Source organism: Triturus cristatus, chromosome 11 (assembly GCF_964204655.1).
Source record: "Triturus cristatus chromosome 11, aTriCri1.1, whole genome shotgun sequence".
Classification (NCBI taxonomy): domain Eukaryota; kingdom Metazoa; phylum Chordata; class Amphibia; order Caudata; family Salamandridae; genus Triturus; species Triturus cristatus.
Window position 1 is genome coordinate 145,730,266 of NC_140594.1, and position 23,221 is coordinate 145,753,486.

At 42.4% G+C, this 23,221-nt stretch overlaps 1 protein-coding gene across 1 annotated transcript in view; it reads right to left on the reverse strand.

Annotated features, from left to right (window-relative positions):
• The window catches only part of DNAH10 (dynein axonemal heavy chain 10), a 1,995,301-nt gene that overhangs the window by 1,530,057 nt on the left and 442,023 nt on the right, over positions 1 to 23,221 (reverse strand). Inside the window, exon 13 of the mRNA XM_085636177.1 lies at positions 6,868 to 7,044. Within this exon, the coding sequence (XP_085492303.1) occupies positions 6,868 to 7,044 (177 nt within the window). The remainder of the gene's footprint in view (positions 1 to 6,867; positions 7,045 to 23,221) is intronic.

The following is a 23,221-nucleotide window of genomic DNA, read 5'->3' on the forward strand; positions in this document are numbered from 1 at the left end:
AGCTTTTCATTTTTAACTTAGTACTGTTTTCTAGTGGTGGCTTACATATGTTTTACCAATTGCAAGAATGTGCTATAAACACATTTATTTCTGATAGACAGTGTTGTCTTGTATTCTGTACATTTACTTCCAAGGGAGTACAACTCAGAACAAGCTGTATTGTTTTAGTTTTTCGGTGCGTGTAGGAGACAACTCAGCTGCTTCAGGAATCGCCACGGACCATTGTGCATGTTATGACTGAGATGCAGTTCAGCTGTCCTCAACCTTCATCCTGAGAACAAAGATAGTCATGCGAGAAGATATGTGCAGGCTATCTCACTCGAGACAGTGGCTGACTTCCTGACAGTACTGAAGTATGGGTTTAGGTCATTTCAATAGGCCTGGTGGATGGAAACTCCCTGCAAGCCCTCTTTAGCATAGAGATATTAGTAATAGATTGGAGTAATGTTTGTAACATTATGAACAATTAAAATAGTTGAATTTTTGTGTTTTTCACCATTCCAATAATGCTTATTACAATGATGTGCCTCATCTTTTAAAAAATCGTGGAACATGTTTTATTTACAAAGATTAGAGCTTTTCAGTACACATTTGAAAATGCAATAACGTATCTTTTCTTTGTGACACTTCGGGCATGTAAAATTGACAAACAAAAGGGTAGATCTGTTTCCACAAATTCCTAGGGAACTTTAGAGTCATGTTCTAGCACAGCTGGCTTATGTGTTTGTATTTAGTGGTACTGTGACTGAATGTGAACTTTGCTAGCGCCAATAAGCACTTGGGCAATCGCGCGCTTTAGAAGTTTGCAAATCAAATCATGTTCTAGATTGCTGAACCCATATAGAACTTAGGAATTTAAATGCAATACTGTGAGCTAGCCAAACAGACCAACTTTTACTGATTATATAGTAAGACTCGGTTTCAGTATTAAAAGTTTTATAGTTCTACATACACAGTCCTACTAGATTCGTAAGAACTGTATAACACTAGGTGTCATACACTCAGACTGAGCACTGTCCCACCTTCAACCAAGAATGCCAAGTTATCAAATCTACCAGGATACTGATAGAGTACCAAAGCATAGCAAATTCAAAGGTCTGACACTCTAATGATATAGGGATCACCGAATCAGCAGCATGATAAAACAAAATACTCAATCAATGAAGATGGCAGGTGCTAATATGACAAAAGACAAACAGGTTAGCATTTGGTCAGGTGGCCGTTGAGGAGCATGGGTATAGGGAGAGCAACAGCATCAACAGGAGAGCAAGCAAGAGTGGGCAAGAACAAGAGTGGTCTTTAATAAAGATGCTGCTTGCATCTTAGCCCTGTCCCTAACATCTAAACCATTTCTGTGAGAAATGACAAGTTTCTGTCACAACCAAACTTTCATAATACCTGATTCACATCTTTACTTGCAATCAGAGAGCCCCTGCCAACTCAAATTCTGTTCTGGGAATAGAACTGGACCAACGTTTCTCAAAACCTCAAAGAACATCTCAAAGCAGATTATGAAGGCACCTCCTCATAAATATGAACCTCCGTCTTGCTTTGAAATTGTAGACAACTAAAAAATTAATCTGTACTTCTTCTTTAACACTGTTTGGACAACAGGTCCCTGAACTGCTAGATGTGGCTTCAGGCCGAACAAGGCTCGGACGACGGACTTTGGAAGCTTGGATACCTGATTGTTATCCTGATTTTGGGTTGCGTATTATTCAAAGTTTTGGTGTGAAAGAATTACTTTCTAACTGAAGTGCACATTAAACGTTTGATTATCTTTTGCAATGTTACTTATACAGCTTGGATGATGTCATTCTGATATGCACGGCTGCACTGAATGCATGTGTGTTGTTTGAAGAAGAACTTGAATAAAAGACAGATACCAACCATAAGGATCCACTAGCCTTATCTTAATTGTTACTTATATAAAAAAGATATTTTTTGTACACAGTAACTTCAGTTGCCTCTCGCTTATGTGTTCAATGTCTCCAATTTATGACCAATGAGCAGCTGCTCATTGGAGGTGGGCAACTTGTATTTGTACTTGGAATATAGTGATAACTTCTAGTAGTGCAGCGCCAGTTTCCCTGGCTGCCGTCATTGGTTCAACTGCTTCTTCTAGATAGCAAGAGGGAAATAAATTACCTACCTGTAACTCCATCATTGGTATCTTAGATTTGCATGCTTGAATCATTCCACATCGTCAGACTGGAAACCCCCAGTAACTTCAAGACAGCAGTGTTTTCATAGACTTATTAACATAGACTATCAATCAAACTTTTGCTATCTTATCCACATCGTTATACATGAATCAAACTCCAGCCAATCAGAGCCCAATACACCCAGGTATTCTTTTATCTGAAGATTCCAAATGTCAGATTTTCTAAACTGTTGATTCTCTTTAATACATTTTGAAAGTCTCATTACAAGGGGAGGTGGATGAGCTGCAGGTGCCTCTATGAAAGATACCAATGGTGGAGAACTGGAGTTACAGGTAAGTAACTTATTCCCTTGTCCATCATTGGATCTTTCATAGACTCATACGCTTGAATCCAAACTAATAAAGCAGTATAATCTGTATTACGTGGCAGGTGAAAATGAGGCTTACCTTATACAAATAGATTTCTGGGCACTGCCTGTCCCACCACAGCCTCTTTGCTGGCATGCATATCAATAAAATAATACTTTACAAAAGCATGTCTTGCCCTCCATGTCCCTGCCTTACACCTGTCCTTCAATACAATTCCTACACGAAAGGTAGCTATCTTTGCCATTGCCCTGGTCAAATGTGCCTGACAATAGCCTCTTCATTGTATCATGTGCTGTAGTAATACATGCCGTAATCCATCTTGTAATTGTCTGTTTAGTCACTGCATTTCCTTAAATCCCTAATCCAAAAGCTACAAAGAGTTGATCTCCTTTACGTGTTTCCTTTGTTGCTTGCAAACACATTTTTAGATATCTCTTTATGTCTAATGAATGAAGTGTCCTTTCAGCCGTTGTTACTGGATTCGCAAAAAAGTTAACGTCATCTTTTGCTTCAAATGAAATGTAGTCAGCTCTTTTGGAATCAATTTTGGATTTGTCATCATTGTTACCTTACCCTTGGAAAATTTCAAATATGACTCCATACAATATCCACCCCACTAATCTCCGTGTTGAAGCAATTGCTGTAAAAAGAAAAGCCATCTTTAAAGTTAAATGCTTTAAAGTTGCTTTATGAATTGGTTCAACTGGCACCTTCATCAAAGCTGCCAAGACAGTATTTAATTCCCAATCTGGTGCCAGCTTTGGGGTTTGAGAACATTTTCTTAATAATCCTTTCATACATTCTTTCATCACTCTGGGACTACAACAATACTTTATTTGGCGATCTCAGAAATCTTGATATCGCAATTAAATGCACTTGAACTGACACAAAAGACAACCTGTCTCAGCTGTATGTAACAGATATGGTACACATTCATGTGACTCCATATTCATTGGAGCCAAATTTCTCCTATTTGCCAATATCACGAATCATTTACATTTCAGATTATACCTTTGATTGTCACCAGTACTATTGCTTTTCTTAGACACTCTGCATTCCTTTGAAATGTTCAAGTGTCCGAACTCTAAGTCCTGATGAACCATGCTGTTAGTTGAAGACACTGCAGATTGCGGTGAATTATTAATTCTTTGTTCGTTGAAGGTAGTTGACCTTCCGGTTTGAAAAGTGCCAGATTCTCTGCACATAACTCTCATAGATCTGCATACCTATGCTGGCACAACCATACAAGTGCCACTAAAATCCCCTTGCATCTCTCTCTCTTCATCTTGCATATTACCATGGCAATCAACGGTATCGGAAGAAATGCATATATAAACTTACCTGTCCTGAAAATGCATTGCCTTATGTCCCTGGGTAAAACCACCTGCTCGAAAGCTTCCTGCATTTGCAATTTTGATCTGTTACAAACATGTCCCAATCAGTTTTTTCCCATCTTTGAAAAGCAAGTTCAATTGCCTGGTGTCTGTTCCCCACATGTTTATGTGTAACTGTCACTCACACCATTCATGTGCATCTTGTGTAGCTGTGCTCCCCATCCTACCATAGAAGCATCTGTTGTCAAGTAGACCTGTGTTTTTTCTGGTTGCAGTACTTGGCCTTGAAAACATTATTGAAATGCCTTCTTCATGGAAGGTGTGTTTTTTAACTATATCGTCCCATCCTCCATATACCTCTTGCCATTGCTCTCCTGACTGTTCCTGTACTAGCCTCATCTGAAGCAGACAATGAAGTATCAACTGAATGCATTAAGACAGTTCCTAGAATTGACTTAAGCCTCTTCCCTAAAACATTTTTTTTTCTATTAGCAAAGACACCTGCTTCATTACATTTTTGCATCCCTCCTGTGACGGAAACCTCATTCATTCTAAGGTTATTATTCTTACACCCAAAAACACCAAGGGGCAGATTTATCATTCTTTCACACAGCACAACGCAACAAGGCGCCTCGCTGCACTGTGCTGTGTGAAAGGGAAAGGGCAGGAATGTGCCAAATTTACCATTATATGGCGCATTCCTCTACAGAATGCAGCACACGTAAATAGAGGAAAGAACCAGGAGAAATAAAGATATTTCTCCTCAAGCCTCACCTGGGAAGGTATAGCATTTTAACGCATTTCCAGGTCTACCACTAATGGTAAATCTGGAAATGTACCAAAATCCATGGGTGACTGTATGGTAACACCCATTCTTCACCTATGGAACGTCTCCCTGCCGCAAAGTAACGCAAGGCAGGGATTAGCACTGTCTTGCGTTCCAATATATATTTATTTTTCAAGTCACGCAAGGCCTTGTGTGGGCTTGATAAATCTCAGTTAGGGTTTGCATCACCATTGCGCCCCCTTGCGTGGCGTAAGGACAATGCAAAACCTTGATAACTATGGCCCCAAACCCTGCTTGGTTGGAGATTTAATTTCCTTCTGTTGATAGCTAGACCCAACTTCAACAGCACTTTGTAAAACTGGTCATACATTGCGCCTTCTGCAGTGTTCTTGCTTTTATAACAGAGTTGTCAAGGTATGAATAGATCATACCTCCTTTCCTCCTTATGCACACATCTATATAAGCCTTGCAATTTGTGATATCTCGAGGTGCTGATCATAGAAAGGTATGTAGGCCTTGAATTGGTAGTGTTGACTGTCTAACATAAATCTTACACATTTTCTGTGATTTTTGTGAATCTGGATATTGAAGTATGTGTCCTCTAAATCTATTGAACTCAGAAACTCTCCTCTCTTTATAAACAGAAGAACTTCCAGCAGTGTGATCACATGGAAACTCTGTTTCTTTATGGTTTTCCTCAGTTCTCTTTAATCACATATAGTATGCCCCTTTCTAATTTTTTTTCAAAATAAATTAGAACCTTCAGTAGAAGCCCTAGTACTCTTTTTCCGATGGTTACCTTTCAGATAGCTTCCTTTCTCATTAACTTAACTATGTCTTTTGTCAGCTACCTCAAATGCCTCTGTATCTCAACCCATCTGTCTGTTATCTGCTGCCAACCTTTTAAATACTACTTCATTCTTCCTCCAACTAGCAGCTGAATATGAAAGAAAATGCTGTCTGTCGAGTCAAGAATTTTCCTCCTTTCCCCTCAAATTTTGAGGGCTGATTTCCTTTACTCACTCCTCCTTGTAATTGTCTATAACTTTCATCCCTCTGTTGGCTTTGTTGTCTGGCTTGCTGTCAAAAGGCACTGTCCAGCCCATATGTCCCATACTGTTTGTAGGGGAAAAATATTTTCACTGCTGTCCTTGGCCTTGCCTTGGATACTACCTTCTGAATCCCCTGCATGGTTGTTTATTTTGCAGCACGACCAGAGACTGAGCCATCTCTGTATCAGCCTTTATTGCCTGAGAAGCCTCATTTACATTTTTCCCAAAACCATTACTGCCATCACATGGCATGCCCATCACATGAGACTGGACCTCTGGTCTAAATTATGTATTCTTGAACCAACCATACCCCCTCATGACTGTCACATTTCCTGTCTCTCTAAATTTGCATGTTGAAAAATCCATTGCTGCATCTAATAATGAAGAGGGTGCTTGCTCTCCATCTTTTCAGATTGCCTTAGCCTTTTCTCTATCTTCTTCCAGCAATTTTTATAAGAATGGTGCATATTGCTCAAACGCTTCCTATCAAACCTTGCTACTAGCGCTGATGAATTAGCAATCTTAATGACATCAGCTGTCAACACATTGACTCTCTTCCCCATAGGGTCTGTTTTTCTGCCCTCTTTATCTGCAGGTAAGTTACTTACACTCTTGCCTGGAGTAACTTTACAACCATTTCCAGGGTATAAAGTTCCACAGTGGAGACTGAAAATACACACAAACATGCATGCGTATAGACACTTGGAGGCTTCCAAGGCAAACTACTCCTTGGATTGCCTCATTTCCACCACTTGAATACGATGTACCACTGAGGATTTTGCTGCAATCTTTACGGGTCATTGTGAATACCTGCCAGGCATTAATGAGGTATTTTCTGCCATAAACCCATGCCTACAGATGAAAAAAGTCTTTCAGATAGGGTCCAATAATTGTAGGCACCTCTAACTAAAGGTTACTATGCAGCTCGAACATACTGAAGTTCAAAACTAGATGGGCCCCTCGCACTCCAAGGACACTATGTATCAAATATATCACACAAACATGTACACTGTATATAACCACCCCTACTTAAAATGAAAAAACATAAAACACCCAATATAGAAAATTATTGTGGAGACTTTTACACATCTCCTCATTCTCTCATAGTAAATGTATTCATTCATGGTATTCTTGTTTATGTTGCTATTAAAAACTACATACCACTTTTCCTTGCTCACTGGACAGCATCTCCTCTACTTCCAAGAATCGAATGATAATATGTTTTATACGATGAAAAAGGGATCTTTCCCAATATATAGATCCTGCTACCGGTGGGTGATTTTTATACAGGGAAGGGTCCTCCATGTTTTTTACGAAAATGTTGTCAACTATATCAACCTGCAAAATAATAATTACAAACTGTTAGCTCTGATTTTATTTGGTCATCTACTTAACATACCAACTGTTAGTCTTTATGAGATGTATGTAGTATGCAGAAAAATTAGTGAACACTGGAAAAGCATGAGACCCCTCCATAATGCAGATCTTTTAATATCTATATGTGGATTTTATAAATTTTCAAAACGCTAACTTCAGATGGTTGTATGCCAGTATATCAGGGTCAACAGTTTCTTCCTACCATAATATCATATCCAGTAGATCGCCTACCACTACATCACACTTTACTTATATGATTACTATGCCTCTCCACTTACACTTACCTTCAGAACTAAGTATAAGTGAAGTTAAGAATTCTAGTTATCTGCAGACTGGCTGTAGAGTTGATGAAAGCACCCTGTTGGGACTATGTGGTGAGAGGGTTCTGGGGGGGGGGGGGTGGAGGGATGGGTGGGAGGGTCGAGACAGAGGGGTGTCGAATGGTTGCTATACCTCTAACAGGGAGTCGGGACATTAACAGGACTATCCAAGGACAACCAGGGAAAGGGAACCACTCATAGTTCAGATCGCAAGACCGGCAATGAAGACTAGCAAGATTGCAAGCACAACACAATTGATGGGGATAGGGGGGCAGGAGTCGGGGGGAGATTGCGTGCCCCACTCTTCTACATTTAGTTCCATATAGGGCGACAGGCACTCTGCAAGTTAGAGTATGGGCAGTTCAAAGCCCAGAGAGCAGGGGTGCAGGGAGGGGGGGGGGGTAGTTGGGAGGGGAAGTTATGTTTTTGTCATTATGGAATGTTCATAGTGTTTGTTCCTTCGACATCATCAACTAGAGATGCAGAGCTTGAGCGACCACCAAGGAATAATAAAGATGATTACACAACGGGAATCGGGGGTTAGAGTCCTCAGTTGGGACGTAAACGGCCTGGGAGACAAGATCAAACGTGGTATGGTAAGCCAGTTTGTTAGGAGTAATGCCCCAGACGTAGTCCTTCTGCAGGAAACGCACCTAATCGGAAACAAATGTATGGCCCTGCACAAGAGAGGGTATAAATTGGTGGCCCATGCGGGGTTCACGTCTGGATCGCGAGGAGTAGGCATACTAGTTAAGAACACATTCCCCTTCATGGTGCAGGACACTTGGTCAGACTCACGAAGTAGATATATTGGGGTTTTGGGCCTGTGGGAAGGGAGGACAGCCACATTTGTCTCAATATACGTTCCACCTGGCCTTCAGACAGACACGTTCAAAGACATAGGTACAATATTCCTATCATTCCCAATGGGCCTTCTAATAATGGGGGGGGACTTTAACGCGGTGTTGTCTGGTGCACTGGACCGTAATTCGCCAAGAGATATTAGACCTGCTCAGAAATGGTTGCCGGACTTTCTGGAGTCCGAGGGGTTAGTGGACGGTTGGAGGACGCGAAATCCAGAAAGGGTCCAATTCACCCATGTTTCGGGGGCCCATCGCAGCTTATCGCGTATTGACCACATCTTGGTCCCCGCGGCACAGGTGCACACTATCCGAGAGGTTCGTCACCTGGGACGTGGCATTTCAGATCACTCCCCAGTCTGGATGAAAGTAGGGCTGGGCCAAATGAACGCCGGGAGATTGGTCCCCATTAATTCCTGGTATTTGAAAGACCCGGCCATCCGGAAGGACATTGCCGGCGTCACGGATAACTACTTTCAGGAAAATGAGGGTTCAGTTGATTCCGCACAGATGCTGTGGGATGCATACAAAACGGTTGTCAGGGAAGAAGCCATCTCCCTGATTGTCGGAAAGAAGAAGGGAAGGCAGGCAGACCTAGTGCAGGCAGAGGAAGGAGTATTAAAAGCCGAAGAGACTTTAGCCCAGGCCGTGATCTCCTGAAGTTGAGACAGGACGAGTTTAAAAGCATAGCGGAGAATAGAGCTAGAACACAGGGCAGAGAGGTCCAGAACAGGATTTATGAGCAGGGAGATAAGGCAGGTAGGCTGATAGCATGGTTAGACAGGAGGGAGTGGGCGGCTCACCTAGTACCTGAGCTACTGGGAAATGACTCCAGCTCTATAACAGACCCGCAGGCAATAGCGGATACGTTTGCAGACTATTACCGTACGGTGTACAGCACCGCCAGTGGGCTCTCAGAAGATGACAACAGCGAACTGCTTCGAGGCATCAGGATGACTGTACTCTCAGACGAACACAGGGCATATCTGGAATCCCCGATAACGGATGATGAGGTGGCGCAAGCAATCAGGGGAGTACACTCAGGGAAGGCTTCAGGTCCGAATGTTATCCCCATTGAATTATATAAGCTGAGGCCGGACAAAATCGCCCCCTACTTCCGCTCTATGTTGGCAGAGAGTAGGGACAAAGGAATACTACCATATGACCAGCGAGTCGCCAACATTGTCGTCATATATAAAGAAGGCAAACCCAAAACCAGCTGAGCATCCTACAGGCCAATATCACTATTAAACGCAGAGCCTAAAGTCCTCGCTAAGCTACTTGCAACGAGCCTGATTAAAATTATCAGCACCCTGGTACACCCTGACCAATCGGGATTTATGCCTCATCCTAATACTGCCCTCAATCTGCGCCGTCTGCATGGGGTGCTCAGCAGAGTATCAACCATACTGGAACCTGCTATCTTGGTATCGCTAGATGCCACCATGGCATTTGACATGGTTGAGTGGCCTTACCTGTTCGCGGTGTTGAGCAAACTGGGGTTTGGCCCTAAATTCACAAGCTGGATCTGTCTCTTATACTCCGGCCCAATGGCCCGAGTCGTTGTGAATAACTATAGATCCCCAGATTTCCAGCTGAGCCGGAGCACACGCCAGGGCTGCCCCTTGTCTCCACTTCTTTTTGCGTTGTTGTTGGAGCTCCTGGCAGCCTGGATCAGGCAAGATCGAGTGACCCGTGGAATGCGGTGGACCTTGGATTGGGAAGACAAGATATCATTGTATGCTGATGATATTCTTCTTTATATGACCTCTCCAAGAGCCTCACTTATCGGTCTCCTTGACATTCTTGCAATATTCGGGAGATATTCCGGATTCACTGTAAACTGGTCCAAGTCATTAGTCTACGTTCTCCAAGGAGATCCGCCCATCATACCACAAAACTGCCCGGTTCAGATAGCGAACAACGGCTTCCAATATCTCGGCATCTACGTGACACTGAGCTCGAAGCTCCATTTTGCCCGTAATTTAGAACCTCCCATAAAGCATTGGAAATCCCTCCCCCTCTCCTTGCTAGGCAGAGCAGTCCTTTTTAAAATAATGGCCCTGCCTCGTTTTTTGTATGCTGTCCAGAACGCAATGGACCCAGTCCCTGCGTCTTATTTTAAAGAAATCGACAATCTTCAGAGGGAGCTCCTCTGGGATGGTAGGCCCCAAATTGCGTTCTCCAAGTTAACTCTCAACTGGTACGATGGGGGCATTAGTCTTCCTGATATACAGAAATATTATTGGGCATCCCCTCTTGCGGCCATTAACCACAGGATTTATGGCCGCCCAGATGATCCCGGGTACGCCATGGATAGGTGGTTGCTCCCTGGGGGAGATTACACCAGAGCGTTGTACGCCAAACCCCGTAGATTTCCTCTCACCGGTCCTACAGCACACTCAATTCATGTATGGCACGCGGCCAATAAACACCTGAAATGGAACGACAAGCTCACCTTGGCTACTCCATTATGGAATTCCGAGAGGCTGGGGAGCCTTTGGAAATCCAAGGGCTTTGACAAATGGGACCTCATCGGAATTTCACAGATTGAAGACGTCTGGGGTGAGGGGTCGGTCCTTCCCTTTAGTTCTCTCAAACAGCAATACTGCTTGGCAGACACCGAGCTTTTCCGGTATCTCCAAGTGCGACATGCGTTACTCACCCAGGTGCCCAGTAACACATCACTCCCGGAAGCCTCCACTCTTGAGGATAGATTGCTAGATGGACATCTCCCGGAAAAGACCATTTCTCTTGTTTATAGAAAATTGATCAATATCATGGCAGACCCTCTACAAGCTCTAAAGGAGAAATAGGTCAGCGATGGCTTAGAGCTCGATGACAAGGACTGGCAAGAGGCGATTTCCTCCCCGCGGGTGGTTGCCATCCAGGCCAGGCTGAGGTTGGTGCAGCTCAAAATATTGCATAGGATCTACATCACAGGGCCATGCCTGGTACGGATGGGTAAAGCGGAGAGTGGAGAGTGTAGAAAAGTGTGTGGAGACATGGGGACGTTCATCCACATTTTATGGAGCTGCCCGCGCATACAGACATACTGGCAAGGCATTCACCGCACACTACGGGAAGTCCTAAGTGTAGACATACTGTCCGTGGCTCGAAGGTGCTTATTAAACGTCTGGGACCCTACAGACCTCAATACGTACACTACACAATGGGCAACTCTAGCTTACATGACAGCGAAAAGAAACATAGCACAGCAGTGGGGAGGGAGTCAGCCACCCCAACTGAGGAGGTGGGAAGAAGACCTAGACTGGTGCATGTTTTGGAAAAAGTCTGTCTATGTGGCCAGAGGGTGCCCAGGGAAGTGGGCCAAGGTGTGGGGAGCTTGGAACCAATACAGAGGAGATATCTGTGCACCGCCTTCCCTACGGAACAATACTGAAACTCTTGACGCCCCTTGATTTAGCCAATACGATTAATATGATCTGTGTTGTGATGTTGTGATGTTGTTGATGGTATTTTGGGATGGTGAAGTTGCTTGCTCGTAATTGATTGATTTATATCGGAAATGTTTAATAAAAAGAATTATAAAAAAAATAAAAAGAAATAAAAAGAATTCTAGTTATATACTTACCTAGCAATAACATGATTTGTCAGTGTAGTGGATACAATATGATTGCCAAACAATATAGTGCCCCGCCACAATTTCAAAAATATCTTTGAATACATGAGATGGCAGAGAGGGCTGCTACAATGATTATGAAAATGCACAACGTCTTTGAAAGTTGCCAACAAATAAATCACTATTCATAACTTTACTTCAACAATCTAGCCTTTGCACTTGTTTCTCTGCCTGCCAATTTCTAAATTATGTTCATTTGTGTTTCAATGATAGGACCACCATTTTATAAATTATAGAACGTTCCGCTCCAGGAAGCATGTATGGAATTACACTGAACACATTCTACAGTGGAGTAAACAGAAATAGTCTAGTATCCCTGTTGGGTAAAGAGTGTCTACTGAACCAGTGCCACCAATCAGGCAATCATTTATAAGGCCAAATGAATATTGTTTTGGGCGTAGGCAAGTTCCCTTCTTGTGCAGTTGGATAAAAGGTTGACAGTGTAAAGTAGCAACCAGAAAGAAAGCAGACAAACAGCATGGCTACAGTGTAAAGACCTGGTAGTGAAGGGGGTGGCTTCTGACCCCTGTGTAAATTGGAGTTTGCACAGGAATCAAAATTATTCATAATGTAGTAATTATATTCTTCCCTGCCCAACTTCCCCCAGGACATTTTACTGCAAGAAATTTCAGCTAGTCAGACCTGCAGAGATTTTTGCGGGGGAAATGAAATGTAAACTCCAATACATATGACATTCAGTGAGGAAAATACAGATTGAACATGTTATCGCTCATTTTCCAGAGTAAAAGAAAGAATATGAAATGCTCACTGCCGTTGGTAAATGGCACTCCCCGTAGTCTCAGTACTTACCAGGAGCTTTAAATTCCTCACCATTTCCCTTCATCTCAAAATATAAGTCTAAAAGTCAAAAGTTTTTATCAGTCAACCGAACACTCAGAAATTACTTTAAATTCAAAAGAGTCACCCTTTAAGGCCAAAAAGGACAGGGTAAGTAAACACCAATATAAAACGATTTCCATTTTGCGCTCACACTATGTATTCATTGATCAATAATATCGCAAATCAATTAGAATGTAATGAATGAATTTTTTTTGTCCTAGTGTTTCCAATTATTAAACAATTAACTGAAAGATATTGATTGCCCCACAAAGAAGAGGTTTCTTCATACATAATATTATAACCAGCTCACTGTATAATTTGGGGGTATGTCATGAGTCACTAGTCTGCACTGAATTAAATTATGATATGCGCGAAAAGGAAAATATAAACTGGAAATGATTGGGTTTTTATTGTTTTGTTTGTCTCCTTTAGTAACAATTATTTTTATATATAAAGTTTTTAATATATATTTATTTGTCCTGCGGAAGGCGGGGGATTGATTCCAAGAAACACCAGGTCAACCGAATTTTTATAAAAAGGACTTGTTAAGTGATATAATTTTGCTATATAAAGATTGTCTGTTTTTAACAATTTGTGTATGTTAATGTCTGGTTTATAAAGGGTGTCTACAAGAAAAGAGGAGTCTGTTTTAGAAATATTTCAATGCTTGCTGAGATTATGTAAAGATGATGTTTGATATCTATTAAGATGCTTCATGGTTTTAGATTTTTTATTGTATATTGACTGATTTGTATATTGTGGATACAATCAAATGTACTTGAATAAATTAAATAATCATACATTTTCTTAATACAAGGAGACAGTCATAATTGATGATATAGATTCATGATATATATGCAGTATTTAATTCAGTGCATTCTAATTGATTTGAGATATAATTGATAACTCAAAAATTGCCACATACAGAGGGCCTGTTTTAGAGTTTAGCAGATGGGTTACTCAGTCACAAACATGACAGTTATCCCTTCCATCTTAGTACAATTACATTATACCCTATGACACTTGTAATATGGCAGACACCATTATCTAACTCTAATTCAGGCCCATAGTCCAAGGGTCTTTACATATTTCACTGGATAGGCCTTAGATGGACAGCTAAATAACTGGTTTGCAATTTTACACATCTGTGAGAGGATCACAAGAGTCCATGCCTATCAGCCCGAACCTCCCGGTACATATGTATGTATTTATGTATGTAAAGGTACTGATACATTTTAAGGGTAAATGGGACACAACGGTGCACTGAACAGTGTATCAGAGTCCTGAAAGACAGTACATCCTACCATGTGGGGTGGTGGTGCTTTTTGAAGAACATGCCTTTTTTTAATTTCCTCTCTCTTACAGTTATGTCAGATGATGTTTGCTCTGAAAGCTTTAAATGTAGGGAAATGTAAACTTTCATCTACAGAGAAATGGGGGTAGGTGTTAAATGTCAAGGGGGTTATGTATTGGGAATTCCAGAGTTGGCCTGTTAAATGACTTATCACGGCTTTTGTCATCCTCATCTATAATGCAAACATTTGGAAATAGAATTACAAAAGAGTGGTCAGATGTGACTGCATAAAGAAAAGCTAGCCTTCAAATTAACTGATTAGAAAAAACATTCTGGACACACTAGTGGGGTTTTCTCTGGCACTGGCATTCAGAGAAATGTTGAAGAATGTTGAGAAATAATGAAAATTTCTACTATATAGAACTGTGAGAGGCAAACCTTTTCCCAAAGTGATGGGTGCTGCCTTATCTCTGGTCTAATGAACCACACTGAACATGCATCAGCATTTCCTATTCCTATTCCTGGAAGCCACACACACACTGTCTTGAATAGATTCCCTTTATATGAACTCAGACAACTGTGAAAAGCCAGCCACAAAGTGTAGATTCCACTGTGTAAAAAGTCCCATAATGCATTATCACAATGGATGGAAAACTATAATGTTAGTATACCAGCCAGTTCTGGTCTCAAAAACCAATAGTAAGACCCAGACCTGGTTGGAAAAACACTACGCGCTGAGCTCTAGCATAGGAGCACTACTCTCCAGTAATACTCGCACTGCATCCTACCATCGCTGCTGCGAGGTCAGAAAACGGGGGGGTGAGGGGGGGGACTTACAGTGTGTTTTTAAACTGATAATAGTGTTGTAGTTGTCTTTAAACTAGCAACAAACCACAGAATCGCCCACTTACCCGCACTATGAAAATCTTTGCACGCCATCTCGCTACTTTAGCGGGACTACGGAAGACTCACCCTACCAGCGCCATCTTGGTCAGCGGTCTAGTGGCTGGCCGGATCGCTAATCACTCCCCTATTTAGGTGGGGCAATGCAAGCGCGCAGTCCACAATAGTAAGACCCAGACCTGGTTGGAAAAACGCTACGCGCTGAGCTCTAGCATAGGAGCACTACTCTCCAGTAACGCTCGCACTGCATCCTACCATCGCTGCTGCGAGGTTAGAAAACGGGGGGCTTAAAGTGTGTTTTTAAACTGATAATAGTGTTGTAGTTGTTTTTAAACTAGTTACAAACCACAGAATCGCCCACTTACCCGCACTATAAAAATCTTTGCACGCCATCTCGCTACTTTAGCAGGACTACAGAAGACTCACCCTACCAACGCCATATTGGTCAGCGGTCTAGTGGCTAGCCGGATCGCTGATCACTCCCCTATTTAGGTGGAGCAATGCAAGCGCGTGCGCGCAGCGGGCGAGCCAATGGTGCACCGGAGGCGTGCCAGAGGCAAGCCCGTCTGAGCCCGTCCGCGCACCGGTCGCGCCTAGCGCCAGCAATACTGCCAAAAACGGCAGGATACGCTATTCTAAAGAGCTATTGCTCTGTATTGATAAAAGGGGACAGGGGGGGCATCAAACGGTTTTAATGTGCGGCTTGATAAACAGCAGATCCCTGATAAAACACCATCAAGAGGTATCCAGTCTGCTAGAAGACTCGGACCTGGACGTTTTATTTATAACAGAGACCTGGGCCAGTATGGATTCCTCTGTAGAGATTGGCTTTTCTTGCCCAGAAGGCTATAAAATATTCCATAAACCCAGGGCCTCAGGAAGAGGAGGGGGGGTTGGGGTAATTTTTAAGGAGAGGTGGAATTTCGCACCCTTTCAGGTGAATGAGGTCGCAGGATATGAGCTGCTGGGTTTCACTCTGCAAGAGGCAAAGGAAAGGCTGCTGACCGGCTTGGTGTGTTATAGACCCCCGTGCTTGGATACTCAGCACCAGGCACTACTTGATACCATTACTGCTTTGACCTTGACACACTCCAGAATGCTGCTCCTAGGAGATTTTAATCTATGGGATACTGGGAGCTTAGGGAGCCATTTGCGAGATCTGCAACAAACATGTGAGAACTCTGGTCTACACCAGTTAATACAAGAGCCAACACATCGGGGTGGTCACATGCTGGATCTCGTGTTTGCAATCCAGACCGAGACAGAAGTGATCAATATTATGCCTCAAAGCTGGACTGACCACTCCCTAATCCACTTTAAGATCACCATACCTGAGGTTACAAAGAACTATAATGGTCAAACTACCTACCGATGGGGAAGAGACTGGGCCAAATTGCCAAAAGATAGATCAGATCCTCTATTCCCTAACCAGACTCTTTTTGATCCAGGCGACTCAGTGGACAAGAATTATCATAATTATAGTAACTATATCACTAACATCTTAGACAGACATATCCCCATGAAAAAGATCAAGAACAGGATAAAACCCTCGCCCCCCTGGTTTAGCGAGGAGCTGAAATTACTACGGAACACCCGCCGACAGGCTGAGAGGAGGTGGCGTAGATCATACTTAAAAATAGATAGGAAATCATTGAAACAAGTGGAGGCTCAGTATAAACACACTATCATCTGGGCCAAATCACTTTTCTATGCCAGTTCCATCCTACAAGCATCTAATGGCACAAAGACTCTTTTTAATATCATTAGAGACCTTTCTAGCCCTGCCTGCTTGGCTAATAAAGTGCCAGCATCACAGAAATTATGCGATGAAGTCGCCACTTTCTTTGACGAAAAGATCGCCAAAATTGTTGGGGGGTTAGATCTGAGTACCACTAGTAGTCAGATACTAGATGAGGAAGCATGGACGGAAACATCGATCGAGCACTTTCAACCTCTCACTGAAGAGCTCTTCAACTATCTCACTCAGGAGGTGTCCTCTGGATCCCCTCTAGATCCCCTTTCTCACAGGATCTGGAAGGAGTATGGTCCTGAATTATTCCCAGGGTTACGACTAATATGTTGCCAATCCCTGGGGGAAGGAGTAGTCCCTCAAGAATGGAAGCAGGCAGTGGTAACTCCCCTGTTGAAAAAGCCTTCCTCGGATCCTACAACCCCAGCAAATTTCAGACCCATATCCCTCCTGCCTTATCCTATAAAAATCCTGGGAAAGGCTGTCAGCAAGTCCCTGTCGAGCTACCTCGAAGAAAAACATTTACTGGACAAGGATCAGTTTGGGTTCCGACCAGGCCATGGGATGGAAACCGCCTTGGTAACCGTGTTGGACAAGCTACGAATGCGGGCCGACAATGGTGACTCCTCGGTGCTGGTATTACTAGACATGTCGGCCGCATTCGACGCGGTTAGCCATGCAGTGCTGATAGGAAGGCTGGAAAGACTGGGGGTGAAAGGCTGCGCCTTGAAATGGATGCAATCATACTTGTCAAATAGACAACAGGTCGTAACCATGGCTCCATTCCTAAGTCCCTGGTTTGCCACGGAGTGCCTCAGGGCTCGGCAATAAGCCCTATTCTTTTTAACGTCTACCTTCGCCCCTTGATTCCCATTATAAAATCATGTGGGATTGAGCTGGTTAACTACGCCGACGACACCCAACTGGTGTTTTCTCTGGAAGGGAAGCACGCAGTGTCTATGGACACCTTCCAGGAATGTATGCGTCGGGTCTCGGGCTGGCTTAAAGTAAACTCTCTGCAGTTAAATGGGGGGAAAACGGAGCTGCTATACTGCTCTGCAGCAAGATTGTCAAAGCCCCTACCGTGTGAGTTTAGACTCACGCCGGAGGACGACCCCCTGGTGCCAGCCAAAACAGTACGCAACCTGGGTGTTATGGTGGATGAAGATCTTCAGATGCAATCACAGGCCAATAAAACAATCAGTGTCTGTTTTGCCCTGCTAAAAGCACTTCGACAGATTCTACCACTCTTACCCAGTGAGGTTAGACCCCTGGTGGTGAGGAGCATAATTCTGAGTAGACTGGATTATTGCAACTCCCTGTATCTGGGTGCTCCTCAATATATACTGCAGGGGTTGCAAAGAGTTCAGTCCATAGCAGCCAAATTGGCACTCAATAGGCAGCGCAGCTCCTCCTCCACCTTGGCTCTGAGGGACCGTCACTGGCTGCCCATTAGGGATAGAATTAGCTTCAAATCCCTATGCATGGTATACAGAGCACTGCACAGTAGAGGTCCGGTGTCTATGCAAGAGAGATTCATTTGGTACAAGCCTACTAGACATCTTCGCTCTTCAAGTGCAAGTCTGACAACTACTGCCAGATTCAAGAGGTCCGGAATGGGAGGTAGGGCCTTCGGTACAGCAGCTTCACGTCTTTGGAATGAGCTACCCCAAAACATCAGACAAGCGAACTCTCTGTTGGGCTTCAGAAAAAGCCTAAAGACCTGGCTATTTGCCAGGAACGAGAACTAAGGCTTCCTGTTAATAGTCAGGCCCGTTTCCGTTGATCTACCTTTGTCTAAAAGCGCCAGGATACCCTTTGGGTGACAGTATGCGCTATACAAGTATGCCATACAATACAATACCTTTGAAAAAAGATAAAATGGAAGAAGCACAAATGGTAAGAAAAATGAATTGATTCAAATTTAGTTCAAGTGTAGTTCAGTGTGTCTGTGAAGAGCCATTAGTCACAAACAGAAATAGGACATAAAAGTAGCTGCAAAAATGCTGGCCTGGTTGGCAAGGAAGGAGGAGAGCCGGTGTTGGATCCCGACGGTTCATACACATCAGAGGTAGTTGGCGAAAACACCTACTGCTATAGCCCAGACCTTTGCAAGATATCTGAAAGACTTATATACCTCACAATTCTCCCAGAAGGCGAAGGACATGTATCATTTTGTGCATGATCCCACAGTGCCACAAATAGGTAGGGAGTCCAGGAGTTCGCTAGAGGCAGCTTTCATGGGGAGAGAAATCACAGAAGCCCTAGTGCAAATCGGGAGTGGGAAGTCCCCGGGTCCCAATGGCTTTCCCCCTGAATTATTTAACTGTGTCATGAGCAAGGTGATCAAACCCCTGTATGATATGTATTACGAGGACCAGACATGGGATGAGCTCCCCAGGAGACTTCGCCTCCTATAGGCCGATATCCCTACTGAATGTAGAAACTAAATTGCATGTGAAGCGGCTCTGGGTTCATGTCGTTTAGATCCACAGGACACAAGCTATGGCAGCTCTTCGGCTGTCTTGCCAGATGACTCCAGGGTCGGGGACCAACACTTATCCTGACATTAGACGCCGAGAAGGCACTCGATTCATTGGAATGGCCCTACCGGATGGACCTACTAGAACGTATGGGCTTCAACTCTATCCAGCACGTATGGCCAAACCTCCTTTATCAAAGACCAATGGCAAGAATTGATGGAGCAGGAGAAATACAAAAATATTTTGCACTCCTTTCGAAATGAATGACCTCATAACATTAAAAATACTAAACTGTTTGAATGCATGTATTAATCAACAAATGCACCTTTAATTAGACACTACACGTGGGAAACTAACGGGCATTGCAAAAATCTAATTTATTTACAAATGTGAAATTAAATTAACATAGGTTTGTGATTTGTTTTGAAAGTAGCAGTAAATTGCATGTATTTCGTTTGTAGTAAAATTATATTGTGGCAAAGAATGCAGATGGTAAGTAAAATGGCTTTAAATATTGCTTATGCTAGGTAACACCTAACACGAGCCATTAGAATGGTGGGTGGTAAACAGAAGGGCTTATTTTCTATGCCTAAATTCTGCTATGTTGTTTTCATATCAGTTCCGTTCGGGCCTGCTAGGCCTCGCCTGAAAGTGGCTGCTGCAGAGAGACGTGATTGTGTGCGAAGAATAAAGATGGCCCCCGCGCATGAGCAGAGTGGAAGTTCCAGTCACGAGTGTGTGGCCTATGCCAGGAGTGAGAGATGTCAAGGTCAGTCTGACCTAAAACAAGAGTTGTGCCAAGAGTTCAGCATGAATGCATGGGAACGGATGGGAGACTCGGACTCCAGAAGATGAACTAATTCATGACTGTCGAATAATGTTGCAGATATATTAACAAAGTTGAAGTACATTTGGACTTGATGAATCACGAGAACTATTGAATGTATTAATTGTTTGCGGAACTGGTTCGAGCAATGAGGACAATGAGGTGACCATCACCACCCCTCCAATAAACCAATCAATACAATTGATCTATTCAACACGACACGCTGTCTGTTGAGATGATTTTTCCTTCTAATGCTGAAAAAGACTTTGTCAATTTTGGACTTCAAACGTTGATGGGGAAAAGGAACGAGACCGTCGCGGGATTCTATCTCGGGAGGGAATACGTCCGAGGAGGTTAGAGGGACAGTCAGTCAGTATTGGGAAACTATCCTGTGATCTTCGGTTCATGTTCTGGCGAACCATTCTCGTCATCGCCCTAAGGCCAAGGGTAATGATTATTTTCCGTTTCTATTTCAATCTTTACTTAAAGGCTTATGTAATAATGTCTAGAATATTTGTCTAATAAAACTTTACTTATTTTTAAATTGTGATTGAGCTGGTCTTAATCGCCATCAACTGATTCCTACTAGTTGGTCCATAGTCCAAAATAGCAGAGTACCTTAATGTTTAGAACCGACAATTCCAAAATCAAATGTATATAATATATATAGTTATTATTTAGGTAACAATATTAATAAGGTACCCCGTGTGTCTTGTAGCTCGTCTACTTATCACTGATCCAGAAAACTGAGTGATTGTGTGTTTCGGTGTCATGGGCCCCACCGATGAAGCAATGGTGTAAGGGTTTTCTGGGTTAGTGTCGTAAGGAAAGGTTTTATGATAGCCACGCTGCATCAGTTTTCTTGGTAGCAGAGTTATGGTTTCTATATGTCAGTTTGGGGATTATTGATTTTCTATGTCTAACACTTTATGTTGAGTTTGTATTACGATTATATGTAGTTAGAATTTTGAAGCTTCCGGGAAGAAGGAAGTGGACATTTGTGACAAGAGAAGTCACATGGAATTGTGCATTGTCTGATTTCAATATGGTGATAACACAGGACTGTGTTTTGTTAGGGAAATTCATGTGTGGATTGCGTTGAGTGAAATAGCAACAGGTTTTCTTGTGAAACTCTGGCCTTAATTCTCAGGAGCAGTATATAGTCTCCACATGTGTTTTATCCTCAGAGAAACAGGTTTACCTCTTGCATTAGAGAAGGGTAAGGTAGAGGGAAGTGCTACACTTATCGAACGAAACAGTATTCTTGAATGTTTGAATATTGTATCTCCTTTGTTTAGAGAAACGGACAATGTCGTAATTAACCGATTTTGTCAAACCAACGAGATATACAACAGTGCCGATAATTTTGTAAAGGAGGGGTCAGCAGAAGCAGGAGTAGGGCTGACGTTAACAAGAACCGCGCTGGGATTGGTCAGCTGCGGTAGTACGAAGAGCTTTTTGATTGGTACGTTGGTGTGAGTAGCGCTGGGATTGGACAGTCGCGGAAGTACGAGGAGTTTTCTGATTGGTGCGTTAGTGTGATTCGTGCTGGAATAGGTCAGTGTGAGAGTGACGTAAAGCTTTACAATTGGTGTGTTAGTGTGATTCGCGCTGGGATAGGACAGAATAGTCAAGCAGATTAAAGGAGAGTTGTGTGAATTCGCTTCGGCAAATAATTGTGAAATATGGCTTATTATGATGGACGAGAGATAGAGAAGCCTTCATGATTTATGAAATTCAAGAACATTTTTAAGAAAGATAAAAGGATTGTAACAAGAGAGGGAGAAGTGCTTCCTTCATCAAAACACCAGCATCTTACATGATAACGAAATATGGTTATCATACTTGTATTTTGTTGGATAATTGGGCAAAATATACTCAAAATGTTGGAGTATTGGCGTTTCCAGAAACTGGTTCGTTTAGCACAGCTATACTACGAAATTTGAGAAACAAAATGATGAAACTTGAACCGAGACCTAGATTGACTCGGTTTGAATCCCTAGGTGAATGGGAAGATGAGATGTTTGAAAGAGAGAGACACAGAGGTATAAGGGATGATAGTTATGTTCATGGAAGAGTATGGGGTTTGAGTCATGAAGAAAGGATGAGACGATGGCGGTACGCTAATATGACGGATGGTATGTTTCCAGCTAGAACAGCTGAAGAAGTAGTAGGGAAAAAGTGTACAGAGAAAAAGAAGCATCTAGTACCAGAAAGGTGTGGGTATGGAGCCAGTGATACAGATGATGATTTGTTGGAGGACATATTAAATAAAGACACCCTCCATATCAACAGGCTTCTGTGGTGGTGACACCAAATGCACCGCCAGTGGAAACTGTGATGAATCAAAACCCAGAACAATTTTCTGAAATAAATAGTCCATTTAATAGACAGAATATACCACAGACTGTAGAACCTGATATTCATAACGCATCTGAATTAGCAAGAAAAACAAAAGAATTGACAAAGAATGTAGAAGCTGTAACTGTGCCAGTAACTATAGGTCCAGTGATACCAGTATTTGAAAATCAAAAGATAGATGAACATTCCTTAACGATTCCCTTAAATTCCAGTATGCAAAAAGTACAAGAAAAGATTCATCCTGAAGTTAGGGAGACGAAAGATTCGATCCGATTAACTCCACCTATGGATTTGACAATAAATCAGAGTCCAATAAATAAAATTCCTATGGGAGCTGAATCAGCAACTGAAACACCAGAGAAAAGTATGAATAGAGTAGATTTAAATATGACCCCTGTGGGTCCAACTGCGGAAGAATTAAATGAGTGGGTTAAGAATTTACAGAAGAGAGATCCAGAACCACAGTCTTTGGATGTGGTTAGATTAAAAATAGACTAGGAAAAACTGAATCTAGGGACTATTGGTACAGATTGGTTAAAAACATATCAGGATGATGAATTAATGTTTATGTATAAAAGTATTACAAGGAGAGCTAAGAATTTGCATGAAAAATTGGAAGAAACAGCAAATGAATTGGGAATAGATTTCGCAAAAGTTAGAGGATTACAGAAACCTTACAGAGTAGATTTTAGTGAGAAAGATATAGAAAATCTGAACACTTCAGGATGGTTAACACAAATAAAAGAATTAATTGTGTTACTGAGAAAATGGGGAGATGTAGATAGATGGAGAAGTAGGTGGATAAGGAGAAAAGAAGGTATGGCTGATAAAGCAACATTAGCTTTCCGAGTAAAAGAA